We start from the raw sequence: 16,002 nt of genomic DNA on the forward strand, positions 1-16,002 counted from the left end.
TTATATAAAGAATTAAATCTTGGCAGAATATTTGATACTGCAGGATATAGAGCATCGTCAACGTTTTTCAGAGTGAAAAACTTGTTTTGATTTTATAATCATGAACGCTGAGAATACCGCTTCACTTAAATAGGTGGTACAAATCACAGAAGTATGTTTAGAACCATTTCAAAAATTGTTGGAAATTCTGTCCTAATCCCAAGCCAAAATTTATTTAATGATTTTTTTTAGGAAACTCAAGTTTTAAACCTGTGTCTCTTGATAACTCAACAAATTCTTCTTGAACTTTTAATGGCAGATGACTGACACTTTTTATTTCAATTGAGTATGGTTTATGAGCTCAACTTCATTTTTTAGAATCAAAATTTGAAGGGAAGTATTTCTGAAACTGTATCTCCAGGCACTTCAGATGATCAATTATAACTGTTACAATTAAATCTTTGGGAAGGTTATTTTCAATTACGAAATCATCTGTAACTGTAAGCATTTGTAAAGACCCATTTTCCACTCTATTCTTCCATATGTTAACTTTTTCAATAAAATTTTCAATTTTATCTTTTAACATATATATGTTACAATTTTTTCCTTGAAGTGACATGTTTAAATCATTGAGTTTTTAGAAAATATCCGACAAACAATTTTGTTTTGAAAGCCATGAGTCATTACGAAAAAAAAATAACCAAATCAGATTTCTGCTCAGTCAAAAATATAACAACTTCATCTTTCAGTTTCAATAATCTGTTTAAACTTTGCCCTCTTGTGAGCCACCTTACCTCTACACATAGCAATAAGCTTTTATAATTGGAGTCCTTGTCTTTCCAGAGGTTTGAAAACAAATGACTGTTAAGGGCAAGGCTTTTAATGAAGTTAATGATTTTGATAGTATCACAAAGCATCACATCTAACTCTGGTGATTTTTTTTTTTTTTGCTACAAGTGCCTCCCAATGGATCATGCAGTGAGTAAAAGTGATATGTTCATTGCTACCAGCTTTAACTTCTGCTATATCATTGTTCCAGCACCAACTGTATAGACTCCAATGCAATTTTTCCGCCGCCTACCTTCATTTGTGAAAAATTCATCAACTTTAAGATATGTCTTCCCCTCTTGCGTGCTCTTCCAAAGGGCAATAAAGCAATAATTCCTCATGTATGCTTCCTTCATAAACATATCTTAGATAAAGTAACTACTGTGCTGTGTTAGAAATATCAGCTGTTTCATCTAACTGAATTGAAAACTTTGGGCTGCCCTTAAACCTGGTAATAAGCTGCTGGAGTTCATTACCAATTTCAGAAATTCTTTTGGAAACAGTAGTTTCAATAAAGGAATTTTACAAATTTCATCCCCATACTTTTTCCCATGAACTATTTATGACATTTTAATAGCAGCATTTTAATACAGATCTCTTATTGCATAGGCCTTTTTAGTCTTTGCAATTAAATAAGAAGTTTCATAAGATGCAAGTAAATACTTTCCATTGACAGTAACAAATTTCTCAAAACATTGTTTTTCTTTATTTGAAGATTTTAAAAGTCATTCAAAATATTCCTTTGGTTTATTGCAGTACGCTGCATGCTTGGTATTAAGATGTCATTTTAGTTTGGGGTTTCATGCTCTTCATAGCCAAAACATTACAAATTAAGCAAAGAGGTTTTTCCACACCATCATCATTATTAGAAGTAAATCCATAATGCAAAAATCATTTGACATATTTTCTTTTTCTTGTCAATTTAGGTGTACCACAACCTGGTAGTGAAGATTCTGCCACATTGTCATCAGTATTTTTACCTCTTCTGTCAAAATTTAGCCACTTATCCATAACCAAAAAATATTTTTGTCCTAAAATATAAATAAATATTGCTAATAATTTCTCAAATAAATACTAGTTTTAGTTTATGAAATTACATTTGTGCTTAATTTTTTAAATTGATGTTCACACTTACATACACATACAGCGGCGATGGTGGAGAAATATTATTAAAAGGCTTTTGTCTTTACTTGCTGCAATTAAACACTTATGTTTCTGTAAAAGAAGATAACAGCAATTTTAAAAATCAAACATTCTAACACAATACAATCCAAAGACATGCTAATTTGATACTTACATGCTGAGGAATGATGGTAGGAAAATATTAAAAGTATCTTCCGTAATTAAACTATTATGTTTCTGTAAGAGCAGAAAACTTTGTAGGGACAGTAAAAACACTGCAATTCATAACATACGATAGTCTCAAATCTGAGCCGAGGTGTTTCTGGCAGTGTTCATTGGTGTTACATTGCAAGACGACGTGTGCAGCGTAAAGTGCACATGTGTGTTCAGAACCAAGGCTGCAGTGAAGTCACAGGATGCTACCTGGGCATGTGCTGCCAGACACACCTCAGATTCATTACGCATTTGATTTTGAGTTAATTTTTGGTCATTGCGTGTTCAAGAAACCTTTTGCTATCACCAAATTTTTCAAGACCTCATATGGGGTGGTGACCCACAGTTTAAGAAGTGCTGCTCTACACATTCCAAGGCACCTGCTTCAGCCTCCTTCATGGCTGTTGGAATAAATTGTTCTCATCTGCCCATGCCACCGAGGTAAGTCTTCATATACTTGGGGTAGACACCTCCCTAACTCACTCTGGACCTGCTGATTACCCTCAACCTGGTTTAACCCATCTGCCAAGACAGTTTTATTGCAGGGTGGCCACTGAGCACGCTACAGCTTCTTGGAGACACAGGTGCTGAACTCCTGAAGCCCAAACCTCAGAGATAATCTTTTGCCACCACTGTCTTTCTTCCCTTGAATTTTGTTTTGATTTTTGGATTTGAGCCAACTTCTTCAGATCCCCCCCCCCATACACACACACACACACACACACACACACACACACACACACATCCTATCCTTTCAGCTTTGTTATTATCTAATTCCAGGACTTAGCTTGTTCAAGCTGAAAATCTGACCCCTAACTGAGCAATGATTTCTCAGTCACAGCCCCATTCCCACCCTGTTCCTCAAACTGGGGAGCTTCAATCAGAACCTTGGACACCTCCACCACGAAAGAACTGAATGGTCCTGACCCTAGCCCCACTATGAAGTCCTAGGTAAATACTATCCAATGGAAGGTGTTCCTTGTACCCATGACATCTAAAAACAAAATTAAATTAGTCGGAAAATTGCATGACAGTCAAATTCACAAAGACAGGATCATGTATTTTGTCAATTAGGGAGACTGGTAATATTTAGAGGATGCTGAAACAACAATTGTTATTCAACACATTTAACAACAACACAGACATTTAGGCTTTGTGGTACAGTAGAAAGAGTGCTGGATGTAGAATCAGATGTTCTGAATTAATTAAATCCTGACCCTTCATTTATTACCTTGTATAAATGATCTTGCTTCTGTAGACCTCAGTTTCCTCATCCAGAAAAGGAGGAGATTGAATGAGATAACTTCAAAAATTCCTTTCAGTTCTAAACCCATTATTTTATGTGATAGGGTGAAAAACAAACATACAACCCAACCCCACTCTATAAAATATTAGGGCTTTTGTTGTTGTTCAATCATTTTTCAGTTGTGTATGACTCTTTGTCAGAAAGCCCTTTGGAGTTTTCTTGGCAGAGATACTGGAGCGGTTTGCCATTTCCTTCTCTAGCTCATTTTACTGATGAGAAAACTGAGGCACACAGGGTTAAGTGACTTGCCCAGGGTCACACAGCTAGCAAGTATCTGACGCTGGATTTGAACTCAGATCTTCCTAATTCCAGGCCTGCTGCTCTATCTACCGAGCCACCCTGCCGCCCATTAGAGCATTCCTCCAATATCTCATTGTAGCATGAAGACAGCCTTGGGTTCTCCAAGACTACACAAATGGATTGCTAGCTCTGACTAGGCTTTGGTGAGGGTTTCTTCGGCTATCATCCAAGAAAGAGCCCAGTTAAGTTCTGAGAGGCCCATGGATCAGGCTGACCAACAGGTGTCAAATTTTTTTGGACCTAGAATTTCACCTAGAACATCAACTAATAGAAGGTTTGGGATTGGTAGTGGTGGACAGGTGTGTCTGGGATGTGTTTCTAAATGTTTAACAACTGATTCTCCAGGGGGAAAAGTATGCATGACACACTTTTCAACTTAAACTACGTTATTAACATTTTCTCCATGATTTTCTTATGTCTACTCTAGACAACCATCATAACAATAAATCAAGTCCTGATATGTTCAGTCATTTTTCGGTTACGTCTGACTCTTTGTCAGGAAACCCTGCAGGGTTTTCTTGGCAAAGACACTGGAGTGGTTTGCCATTTCCTTCTCCAGCTCATTTTATAGATGAGGAAACTGAGGCAAACAAGGTTAAGTGACTTGCCCAGGGTCACAAAGCAAGTAAAAGAGTCTGAGGCAAGATTTCAACTCACAAATGTAAGTCTTACTGACTACAGGTCCAGCACCTCTATCCACTGCACCACCTAGCTGCTCTTCCTTATAGGGAGTGTTTGCCAATTTCCAAGGTATAAATGCTGACACTGAAAACTTAACAATCAGCTGTCAGGAACAGGTATCAGCTGACTCCAGCATGTTCCTGATTGTATCTCACATCAAGGAAAAAATGGATGCATTAAGTATTATTATTAGCAATGTTATTGTTATCAGGGAGATATGGTATAGTTGAGGACACGGAATGAAGAGCAAATTAAAAGACCACCTATTTTTGTGTGTTAGTTTAAATTACAAATTTTGGATCATGCAAGGTCATTTTGAGGGTATTGTGGTAGCTGTGGGTGAGGTTTGATGATAGGATCGTAGATTTAGAGGTGAGACAGATCTTAGATATCATCTAATCTAATCCTTCCTTTTCAGATAGGAAAACTGAGGGTCACCCATGAGAAAATAAGCTCTCTGTGAGTAGGGACTGTTTCATTCTTTGTACTTATAACTTAATCTCTAAGCAGAGTGCTTGGCACATAGCAGTCACCTAATAAATACTTGCTGGTTAGTTGGTTGAGCTATGAGACTTGACCAAAGCTGCATAGAAAGTAGATAGCAGAGCCAGGGTTCAAATCTCTGCCATTAACAAGGAAACCCAGAGGAGCAGCTACATGGTACAGTGGATAGAGTACCAGGCTGGGAGTCAGGAAGACCTGAATTAAAATCTGGATGAAGGAAAGAAGTGCGTTTATAGTGAATCTGAAGTAGGGTGGTGGTACCACCTAGCTGCTCTTCCTGACATGTAGTATTTGCCAATTTCCAAGGGATAAATGCTCACAGTAGAAATTTTAACAATCAGCTCTGAGGAACAGGTACCAGTTGACTTCAGTATGCCCATAGATACTTTAAGTATTATTATTAACAATGTTATCATTATCGAGGAGATGTGAAATATTTGAGGACACTGAGTGAAGAGCAAGTCAAAAGACCACTTATTGTGTGAAAGGAATTAGTTTGAATCACAAATTTTGGGTCATGCAGAGTAGCAGAGCATATCTTTCCTCTGCTCTACTCTGCCTCCCAACCTTTTAAAAAAAATTCTTCACAAAGGACCTGAAATACAGACTCATAATTTATTTGTTTCACTTCTTCGAAACATCTCATAAGGAAATCAACCCCAATGTACTGTGGTAAATGAGATACCCATAAAAGCAGATAGGTCAAATACTGAAGCTGAAGCTGAAATACTAACTCAAAAGAAACGGGAGATGCACAAATTTAGACACATCTCCACCCCAAATGTTCTTATGGACTATTTGTACCTCACCTGTGGTAAAGCATTCTGAGCTCGTATTGGTCTGATCTGCCACAGTCTCCAACATAGTGATGTCATTTTGGTCCTCTTCAAGAATGGACAACAACCACTCATATCCTTTGACTTGTCTATTGGGAAAGGCCTTTTGGTCATGTGTGTGTATGTATATATTTCTTACTTGTTTATATATCTTAGATACCAAACCCATTTCAGAGAAATCTGACACAATGATTTCCCCCACCCCCATTTTACCTCTTTCCTTCTCATCCTAAGGATATTGATTTTGTTAGTGCCTAAGTTTTTCAGTTCCAGCCTAATGGAAATGTGAAATGCAAATTCCAATTACACAACTTCAAGGGATTCGTTATTTGTATTAATTAGGACTTCCTAGTATTTTATTTTTCGTAATTATCTCTATCCATAGTTTAAGAATATATCTTCTACCCATGACTATCAAATGTCTACGATCAGCTTCTCTTCTGATTATTTTATAGTATGATCTTTAATATTAAGGCAATATGCCCATTTAGGTCACATTATGGAATATGGTGTAAGGTGTTGCTCTAAGCCTAATTTCTGCCAGACTGCTTTCTAGTTTTCCCAGAAACTTTTAGCAGATAGTGAGTTCTTTCCTATTTGTTTCAGTTTGTTGACCACTGATTTACTGATTCACATTATTTCTGATTCTCCCTTGTCTAACCTGTTCCATTAATCTACTGTTTTATTTTTTAAACACCAGATGGCTTTGATAACTAATATTTTATGTAGCTTGAGGTCTGGAAGTGCTATTCCTCCTTCATTCCTACCTCTTTTTATTATTTCACGTTCTAGATCTTTTACTTTTCCAACTGAATGTTATTTTAAAAAGTTCTATGAAGTATACATTCGATAATTTGATTGGCATGTCTCATTCTGTATCTACTACAGTCCATCAATTCTCTATCAAGAGTTTGAAAACATGCTTCATCATCAGTCTTCTTGAGTCATGGTTAGTTGTTGCATTTATCAAGTTCTCAAATCTTTTAAAGCTGTTTTCCCTTTCAATGCTGTAGTCATTTTATAAATTATTCTGGTTCTGTACCCATCACTCTTTATCAGTTCAAACAAGTCTTTCCATCCCTTCATTCCTTACAGAAAAACATTCCATTACATTCATACCATAATTTATTCAGCCTTTCCTCGCAATTGTTGGATACCCACTTTGTTTCTAGCTCTTTGTTACACCACTAATATTTTTGTAGATTCAAGTCCTTTCTCTGTCTCTAGTCTCTTTAGGAGATAATCCTACAGTGATATCACTGGGTCAAGAGGTAAATACAGCTTAGTAACTTTTGGAATGTAATCCCAAATTATGTTCTAGAACAATCAGACCAACTCATAGCTTTACCAATAGAACATTAATGTGCCCATCTATGCCCTCACAGCAATTCCAATTGTCATTTTCCGTTCTAGTCACTTTTGCCAATCCATGGGTGTGAGGAAAAAACAATTTGTTCTAATTTGCATTTATTACTAGTGATGTGGAACACTTTTTCATGTGATTGATGATATTCATTTCTTTTGAAAACAAGCTGTTCAAATACCTTGATCATTTATCTGTTAGGGAATGACTTGTCTTTATATACTTGTATCAGTTTCCAATCTTGGGTATCATTAGCTGGGAAATTTGCTGCCAACATCCCAATTCACTGTTTTACCTATATAAATTAATCCTCTGGTGGTCTGATTGGTAGTCATGGCTGAGATTACTAAGAAGCCTACACTAGTTCCTTTCACCAATGTATACCACTGAACCTGTAGATTAATCTAAGTAGTACAGTCATTTTTATATTGACAGTCCAACTGTGAGCCATTAATTTCTCCAACTGTCTTTTTTCTGCAAAGTGTTTTGTAAGTATATTCATATAATTCCCGTTTAGCAGGAATTCTTGATAGGTAGGCTCCTGGGTATTTTATATAATTATTTTGAACACAATTTATTTTTCTCTTTCTGCTGAGTTTTGTTTGTAATATAAAGAAAGGCTAATAATTTTAGTGGATTTATTTTATATCCTAACACTTTACTGGTTATTAATTGCTTTGTAATGGTTTACATGCTTCTCTATATTCATATTTATTGTTTCTTACAACACAGTAACTAGCATTCTATTTGTAAGTGGCAGAATCTATTCTGTCATTATAATTATGCCAATTATAGGGTGGCATACCCTCTGAGAGAACACCAAGATGCCAAAGAAAGGATGGCCCACACCAACTTAGTTATTAATAGGTTTTATTAGAGTTAATTGCAGGAGTTTACTCAAAGAGGCCTAGTCCTTGCTGGCAAAAAGACAGAATGGATTTCCACACCCAACCTCAGGCCAGGTCATATTATATAGAAACAGAACAAAGAAAGCACAGTGCCCAAGAGGGACCAGGGTCACATGCAAGTTTTTCCGTGGGACAGTTGCAGATTTGCTATTTACATTTACTCAAGGTACTTTACATTCTCTGTGGAGCATGAGGGTCATGCTTCCAGACTCAGGCGACCATCATACATTACATTCACATTTGTTCAGCCATTTTCCAACTGATGATTATTTGCTTTGATTCCTGTTATTTGCAGTGTATACAGGGATCTTCCCTTTACCCACTGACTTCCTTGGGGTATACACCTAATAGGAGAACCTCTGGATCAAAAGGTATAAACATTTTAGTCACTTTTGTGGCATAATTCCAAATTGTTTTCCAAAATGTTTGGATCAATTCATACCTCTACAATTTTATTCTTAACACTTGGCCAGTCTTACTTTTAGAAATCCTTTTCTCCCCAATCTGGGCTCCAGACACTCAGCTGCCTCCAACTCATACAATCTAAACCTCTCCCACCTCTCTTCAGACTTGCAAATTGGTGTTAGGGGGGAACTTAACACCAGCACTTTACTGAGTTTGGATGCTGAGGTGATATGAAACATTCATAAGGCATTTAACAGTTAACAAAAGGTTTATTTCGTCCTAATATACCAAGAATATGCAACAGGGCAACAATGGCACTTAAGTCCCTCAAATCCATATGGTAACTGTCTGGTCAGCTTGACAAGATACAGTGACTTGCATAGTCTTCAGAAATCCACCAAGTTGGAAAAGCCCTGACTCTATGTGAGTAGGGCTTATTTACACCCTTAGTGACCAGGAATCTATATCAAGAGAGGCAGAAGCCAACCAAGGCCAAGGGAGAGCTTTTATGCTTTTTAGGGAAAATTAATCTCTATTTTGGCAAATGGGAAATGGAACCCTAGTCCTCATACAATCAACGAGATTAACAATAAAAAGAACATAGGCATCAGCACTCTCCCAACATCAAGCTTTCCTTAAGCCATGTAACAGTGAAGACATTTGAACTGCGTATAAAGAGATGAAAGGTTCTCAAAATAAAACACATGGTTTCCTTTCTTACAAATTTTTTTATTATATGAATTAACAAAATGTCTTCTTTTGCTCAGTATTCCCAAGAAGAAGAAGCATTTTAAGAGGGACAGGGCTGCTGGACAAATCCAGTCACAACAGGATGATGAATAACTGAATTAAGAGATCAGTAAATTAAAATGTGGCAGCTTACAAGGGTTAAGCAAGATATAAACCTAGTGAGGTCCTGAGACAACTTAGTAACTCTCAGAACTTGGAACACAAACTAATCTCACAATTTCCTTCATCTAATCCTTCTTGGATTATATTCCTCATAGAGACCAATTATTGAAATAACTGTGCCTTACTGGAGAACGGGTGAGGTCTCCTCAGTGAAGTTCATTGATACTTTCCTCTCATTTTCATTGGTTAATAATGTGATAGAGCAGAGGCAATGGGTATACAATCATTTCACTTCCCAGGGAAGTCAGAGGCTCCACAGCATGGCGACAGCTTTGCAGATGCCCACATCACGATAGTTGAAATAGCAGAGTCCTGCAAAGGTCACGGCTGAGAGCATCAGGAGACTTGCATTGGCTCCTTTCACCAACTTGTCTTCATGAACATAGTCAGTAATAACCTGTCCAAGACCCCTGAAGGGAAAAAGAAAATTCTACCATAGTACAAACTAAAAATGACAAGCGACATTAAGAGGGCATTTGAATATTGACCTTGCTCATGACAAGAATTAGTCAAGTTTCAAATGGAGTATTTTATCACCTTCCTCAGTTCCTACCACTAGATTAATTTTTTCCATCTCTTCAGTGACTTTGACTTTTGTACACAGTTATTTTACAATTAGGAGGTAATATTCTTATCCTGTTTTAAGAAAAAGTTTAAAAAACCCAATTCATGGTAACAAGGACCATAACTAAGGAAGAAGGAAGACAGAAGTTCTAAATGAAACTAGACTGACACGTACACTCTAAGGATTACAATCCCCAGAAAGACTTATACTAGAGAAAATGGCCACAAACCCTGATAGCTATCAATCTACTTGGATTAGTTAATATATCAAACAGGAAAAGCCAAAGAGGGACCATGTACAAACCAGACAATCATTAAAATAACTCAGGTCAGTGGAGAGAACCATCAGTTCATGACTGGAGTGCATATCCTTTAGGTGATGTACTAAAAGAAAACCTATTCTCCACCACCCCACCATCCTGCTCTCTTTGGAGTAAAATATAAATAAGAGTCAGACTTCTACATAAGATCATGAAGGCAGATATTAATTGGAGCATTTATCAGAAATGTTACTGGTTCCATATTGTTCACTATCTTCCTGTTGGCTGGCATTTGAAAACATAGCAAAGCTACTGAAATCCAATAATTTTGAATTTATGACAATTCAGACAGCATTTGATTGGTTATGTGTCATTTATTTAGAAATGGTTGTATTAAAAAAAATAGCATAAAGAAGTAAACCAGAATGTAAATGAAAATATTTTAGCAACTATTTAGTCAATCAACATACATTTATTAAGGGCCTATTCTCTGGCAAATACTAGCATTTATCTATAAATTTTCCCCTTCTATATTTCCCTTAACATTTTGAAAAGAAAATCAAGAAAAAGTGTTTGCCCTGAATAACTGATCACTGAGAAGCTACAAGGTATATCAGATAGATAGCTATCTCCCAGGCAGTATAATTTGGGTTTAAGTTCTACCTCTTGCAACATTCTGGCAATGCAACCTTTGGCAGATCCCTCAAACCTCTCAGTGACCCAGACTATTCTCTGAAACTCTCAATTACAAAGCAGGTGCAGATCTTCTCAAGCAAGAGTTGTTGCACCCAAGCACTCCCTACACCAGGGAAATCAAAGGTCTAGACACCCCCCCCCCCAAAAAAAACCCAAAACACCTGCTTCCTCCTATTTTTTTTACACTTATTTTGAAACAGCAGCTATGCTGCTAAACAGAGGCTTTTATAAGTAGAAGAAATTCCTTACCAGAATACACAACTTTAAATTAAAGGAGTTATTTAACTTTTCACGGTTCAGTTTCCTCATTTATGCAACAAAAGGGTTGAATAAATTATTGGAATCATAATTATGCTTTAGTGCACTTTAAAATGCCAGTCAATAGTGGTGAAACTAAACCAGCGGGCACCAATAGCATTTCTAACTATTTCAGTTAATATACTCCATGAGCCAGAGGAAAAGTGGGCTATTCAATCAGTACACATTTACTAAGCACCTCTTTTGTGTGTACTGTAGCAGGCTGGACTCAAAGACGTTTCCCTGCCCTCACTGTTTAGGAAAGGTATATAATACATACAAATGTAGCTATAATACATGATAAATACCTAAGAGGTACATACAAAATGTTAGAGGAGATCTCAAGGTTAGGTGAGAACATTACTAACTAGGGAAGTCAAGAAAGTTTTCATGAAAGAAATGGCATAAGCAGGAACTCAGCAGGCAGAGAAGGGCATACAAAGTATAGAAAATAATGTAAAGAAAGGCAAGAAGGCAGGACATGTAAACAGGGAAAAGTTGGGTGGCACCATACTGTGCATACTGTATTTATATTCCTGGCTAAGGAACCTAACTTTATTCAGCAACAGAAAGTCAATGAAAAGTTCCACAGAGAGGAATGCTATGACCAAACAAGACATCAGTGTAAAAGAATTCTAAATCTAAAGATTCTCAGACCCAACATTATGAATTGCATAGTCAGCAATTTACAACTGGCTAATGCAGGGGAAAAAATTATTAAATAATACTCACTTCTCCCATTTCTAATTTTCTTTTTTTTTATTTTTATTTTATTTTTTTGGCTAGGCAATGGGGTTAAGTGACTTGTCCAGGGTCACACTGCTAGTGTTACGTGTCTGAGACTGGATGTGAACTTATGTCCTCCTGACTCCAGAGCCAGTGCTCTTTCCACTGTGCCACCTAGCTGCCCCTTCTACTACCCATTTTTTAACCTTAATCTTCCTACTTCTCAATCCCTTCTTATCCTTCTACCCCAAACTAAAACTATAGAATTTTTGATTCTCCTAGCAAACCTCCAAACCAGAAAAGATAGTAGCAGCATCAACCAGGGAGTAGTGGCATGTTAGGGAAGAGGAGGCAGAGGGTCCTCATTCCCCAGGAATAAAGGGTTCTTAAGCCCCAAATCTTAAACCCAAAATGAAATCAAATAAATTCCTATAGCCAAACTCCAGCTTTCAATCACTTGCAAACCATTTTCTCTCAGAATTTCTCTCAAAAAACATAGCCTCTCTAAATGCTTTAGTAGGCATTTTTCAGGAAGATGAAGAATTGCTAAAGTAGAAATTTTAGATCTATTCTCATTACCTTTGCCATTTATTAGCTTTGTCACTATTTTATAGTAAATGAAGAAATATTTGTTAAGGGTAGAACAAGAGACCGGGACAAAAAAGCTTAAATTCCCCCAATACGGTACTAATTCAAGCACTTTAAAAGCACCTGTTTACAAACAAATGTTATATTCACTGCAATTCATTTTTATCCAATAATTAAAGCAAATCCCAAACCTCTGATAGCTATATTCTAATTACCCTACATATTTCAAAGTAATGAAGTTGCATTTCTTTAAATATTTTATAGCTGACTTCATGCTAATTTAAACAAGTCTTTCCCAATAGTAAAAACCGATAAATACAGCACACTTAAAACACTTCATGTACATTTTCTCAGGCCTGAAAAAACAGATTATTATTCTGATTTTATAGATAAGGACGCAGAGACTCAGATCACACGAATTTGCCTTGGTGAAATAGCTAGTCTGTGTTTGAAATGAGATTGAAAACAAGTTTTCTTAACTACAAGGCCATCGTTGTCAAAATCCAGGCAGGGAACGTGAAACTTGAAAGCAGAAGGAAGTGAGGACTGAAGTTTCCAATGACAAAGGAAGGAAGTGGTATGGCAACCCCTTTTCTACCACTGACAGAGCCTCTGAATTTCTCCCCATTTTGTCATCAAAGGAACAATTCTACCACCCATCTCTTACAGGACACAGGGGAGAAAAAGGGAAGCACAGCATACGAGCAGGGGAATTGCCCAAGTCTAACTTTTGTAATTCCATTTTAGTGGGATAATCCATTTCAATGAGTGCGGATTCAGTCCACCCCCAACTGAAACACAGTAGGCTCAGAGTACACCCATAATATAGAAGGAATATTGTGCTTACCAGTGACTATGGAGGGTAAGAACTGCAGCCAGTGAGTAGTCCACCACAGAGCTCGGGTACAGATAGGCAGCTGGGAGAAGGCCCAGCAGCAAGACACTGACAGCTCTCTCACTAGTCCAGTGCAGAGACGCAGCCTTAGAGTTAGCTACAAAAAGGACCAGAACCATGTGATGTGAGGGCGGGGGTTTAGGACACATTCTCAACATGAATGTGTTAACACAAGTAGTCAATTTATGAAGCTAACAAAATGCACGGAAGATTTACCAAAGAACATGAGAAGAATAGGGGCTCAGAAATAAATGACAGAAATTGGAGGTTCTTTCATTTTCTCACAAAAGAAAAGACTCCTGCTTTTTGGGGAGAGAACATCCTATGTATTTGCAAGGTATGAAATGATCACTGTAGAAGACCAATTGTTGGAGACCTTGTAAATGGAGATGAATATTTGGCATGCTCATTTTAAACATCTCTTTTCTATTGATATGAAACTTCTGCAGCCCAGAAAAGAAACCACATGTATTATTCACACTCCCCTCCTCCCCAAAGGTCTTCAAGAAAATTTTCTTTCAAAATCAACCCACTCAAAGAGACTGTGGTCTGCTTTATATCCTACTACTTGTAAATAACTTTAAAACAAGCTACAAATAATTTTGGCTTTACACAAGTATTTTTTGAGGGGCACCATAATCATCTGGGTTTAATCAAGATTCAAAATCAGGTCTAAACTTCAAAAACTTCAAAAGAAAAAAAACCAGTTCATATGTTTATACAGTACTTCACAATTTACAAAGTGCAGTTCTTAAAAACAAGTAAATATTGTACCTATTTTAGATTAGGAAACTGGATTCAAGGTTAAGTTACTTGCCCACAGTCATTGGAAGGATGTGATATGCTATGAGAAAACTAAGGATTAGAGAAACTAAATGATTTGCTTAGTTATACAGCTAATAAGTGGTGAGCCTGGACTCAAACTCAAGTCTTTTCGTTCAAAGCCAAACACCTTTTCTACTATACTACAATTAGTCTCACTCTACTTCTGTAGTGTCACAGAGGGGCTCAAAGCAATCCAGATCTAACAAGACACTGAGCTAAGAGCAAGAAGCCTAAAGATGGTAGAATGGAGGCAGCTCTGGGTTTGAATTGAAAGGATCTGAATTGAGTCCTGGCTCCGGCACTTACTACCTGTGTGAGCTTGGGCAAGTTAACACTCCACCCCATTTTCAGTTTCTCAATGATAAAATATGGTGGTTGGCCTAGATCTACAGTCTCTTTTGGCCCTAAATTTATAATCTGAAACCTGAACTTTAATGCTAGTGCCTTTCTCTCTGCTGATTATCTTTTACTTATTTTGTATATAGCTTGTTTGTACATAGTTGTTTGCTGTGAGCTCCTTGAGAGCAGAAACGGTTCTCTGGATATCTCCAGCACTTAGCAGTGCTTGGCACATAATAGGCACTTAATGTTTGCTGACTTGTTGACTTGAACTTCTGCAAAAACAAGACATTAAATCTTTCCAGATGTGGACATGGTAACATGAAAAAAAACTCAATTATCAATGTATTGATTATGTAAAATAAAAAAATATAAGTGCTTATTAGAAACTGCCAAGTGATTTTAATACTAACCTAAATTAAGGTACACAATGCATCCAAAAGTTTTAAATTATCTGCTGTTTTGGATTATTACTGTTTTGATTTCTCTGTATTACCTAATATTAAAGGATGACTCTTCTGCAAAGAATGAGTCTCTGAAAAAGAATGCCTTAGGCTTCGATATTTAATTTTTCAAAATCAGGCGTTTCCCTATGTTGACACTAGGGGAGGCATATAGGTAACAGGAAGAGTCTGAGAGTTTGAAGACCTGTGGGTCTACCCCAAACTACCTAAGTCATTTTTGGACATGTCACTTCATATCTCTATGCCTCAGTTTCCTCCCTCATTTATAATTGAAGGGGCTTAACTAGATGATTTGTCCGGGACGGTCGAGGGCCTGTCTCTACAGGGATAGAAGCCTGGTTGGCCAGAGGGCGAAGGGTAGTGGACACAGGGGTCCGGCAGAGCGGCCGGGGGCAGGACGTACAGCTGCGGCTGGCAGACAGGTGGATGTGCCGTCCTCCAGGGGCAGGCCGGTCCGGCAGAGATGCTGAGACGAAGGCGGGTCTAACCACGCGTGGGCCCAGGACCAGAGCTGGGGAGAAAGGCAGACGATCACTGCCGGGGGCAGGCTGTGGCGCGGGGCCCTCGTCCCGTGGGCTCTGGGCCGGTCGCCTCCGTGCCCCAGCCCCAGCCCCAGGGACGGCTTCGGGCCCGGCATGCGCAAGGGGCAGGAAAAGGGACCGAGGGGCTGCTCCAGGTCCCCACTGGGGTCACTGGCCGAGTGCCACCGAGGGGCGAAAGGCAGCCCGTCACCTCGGGACGTAGGAGCCCCAAAGAGCGCTGGAGTGCTGACCCCTCCCCCCCCGCGCGGGAGAGATAGCGGTCAGAGCCCCCCGGCCCGTCCCCTCACCTCGGCCCCGGGCACAGCTCAGAAGGTTCAGGCGCCCCAGCGCCGCAGCCGCCGCCAGCGCCATGTCTGCCCGAAGCGCTCAAGGTCACTCGGTGACCCGGGAGCGCTTAGGACCACTTCCCGCGCCACGGCTCCGGAAGCCGCTGTGAACCGGAACCTGAG

The 16,002-nt window shown here is 38.5% G+C and overlaps 1 protein-coding gene across 1 annotated transcript; it reads right to left on the reverse strand.

Annotated features, from left to right (window-relative positions):
* Nucleotides 1–7,985: 7,985 nt before the first annotated feature.
* SDHD (succinate dehydrogenase complex subunit D) lies at nucleotides 7,986–15,947 on the reverse strand. Its single transcript, XM_027847302.1, has 4 exons — nucleotides 15,841–15,947; nucleotides 15,415–15,522; nucleotides 13,336–13,480; nucleotides 7,986–9,767 (listed from the first exon to the last, which is right to left on the reverse strand). The coding sequence occupies exons 1-4, from the start codon at nucleotides 15,902–15,904 to the stop codon at nucleotides 9,602–9,604; spliced, it is 483 nt and encodes a 160-aa protein (XP_027703103.1). The 5' UTR covers nucleotides 15,905–15,947; the 3' UTR covers nucleotides 7,986–9,601.
* Between the last annotated feature and the right edge of the window lie 55 nt (nucleotides 15,948–16,002).

Source organism: Vombatus ursinus, unplaced genomic scaffold (genome assembly GCF_900497805.2).
Source record: "Vombatus ursinus unplaced genomic scaffold, bare-nosed wombat genome assembly UNPS02015398.1, whole genome shotgun sequence".
In the NCBI taxonomy this organism is placed as follows: Eukaryota; Metazoa; Chordata; class Mammalia; order Diprotodontia; family Vombatidae; genus Vombatus; species Vombatus ursinus.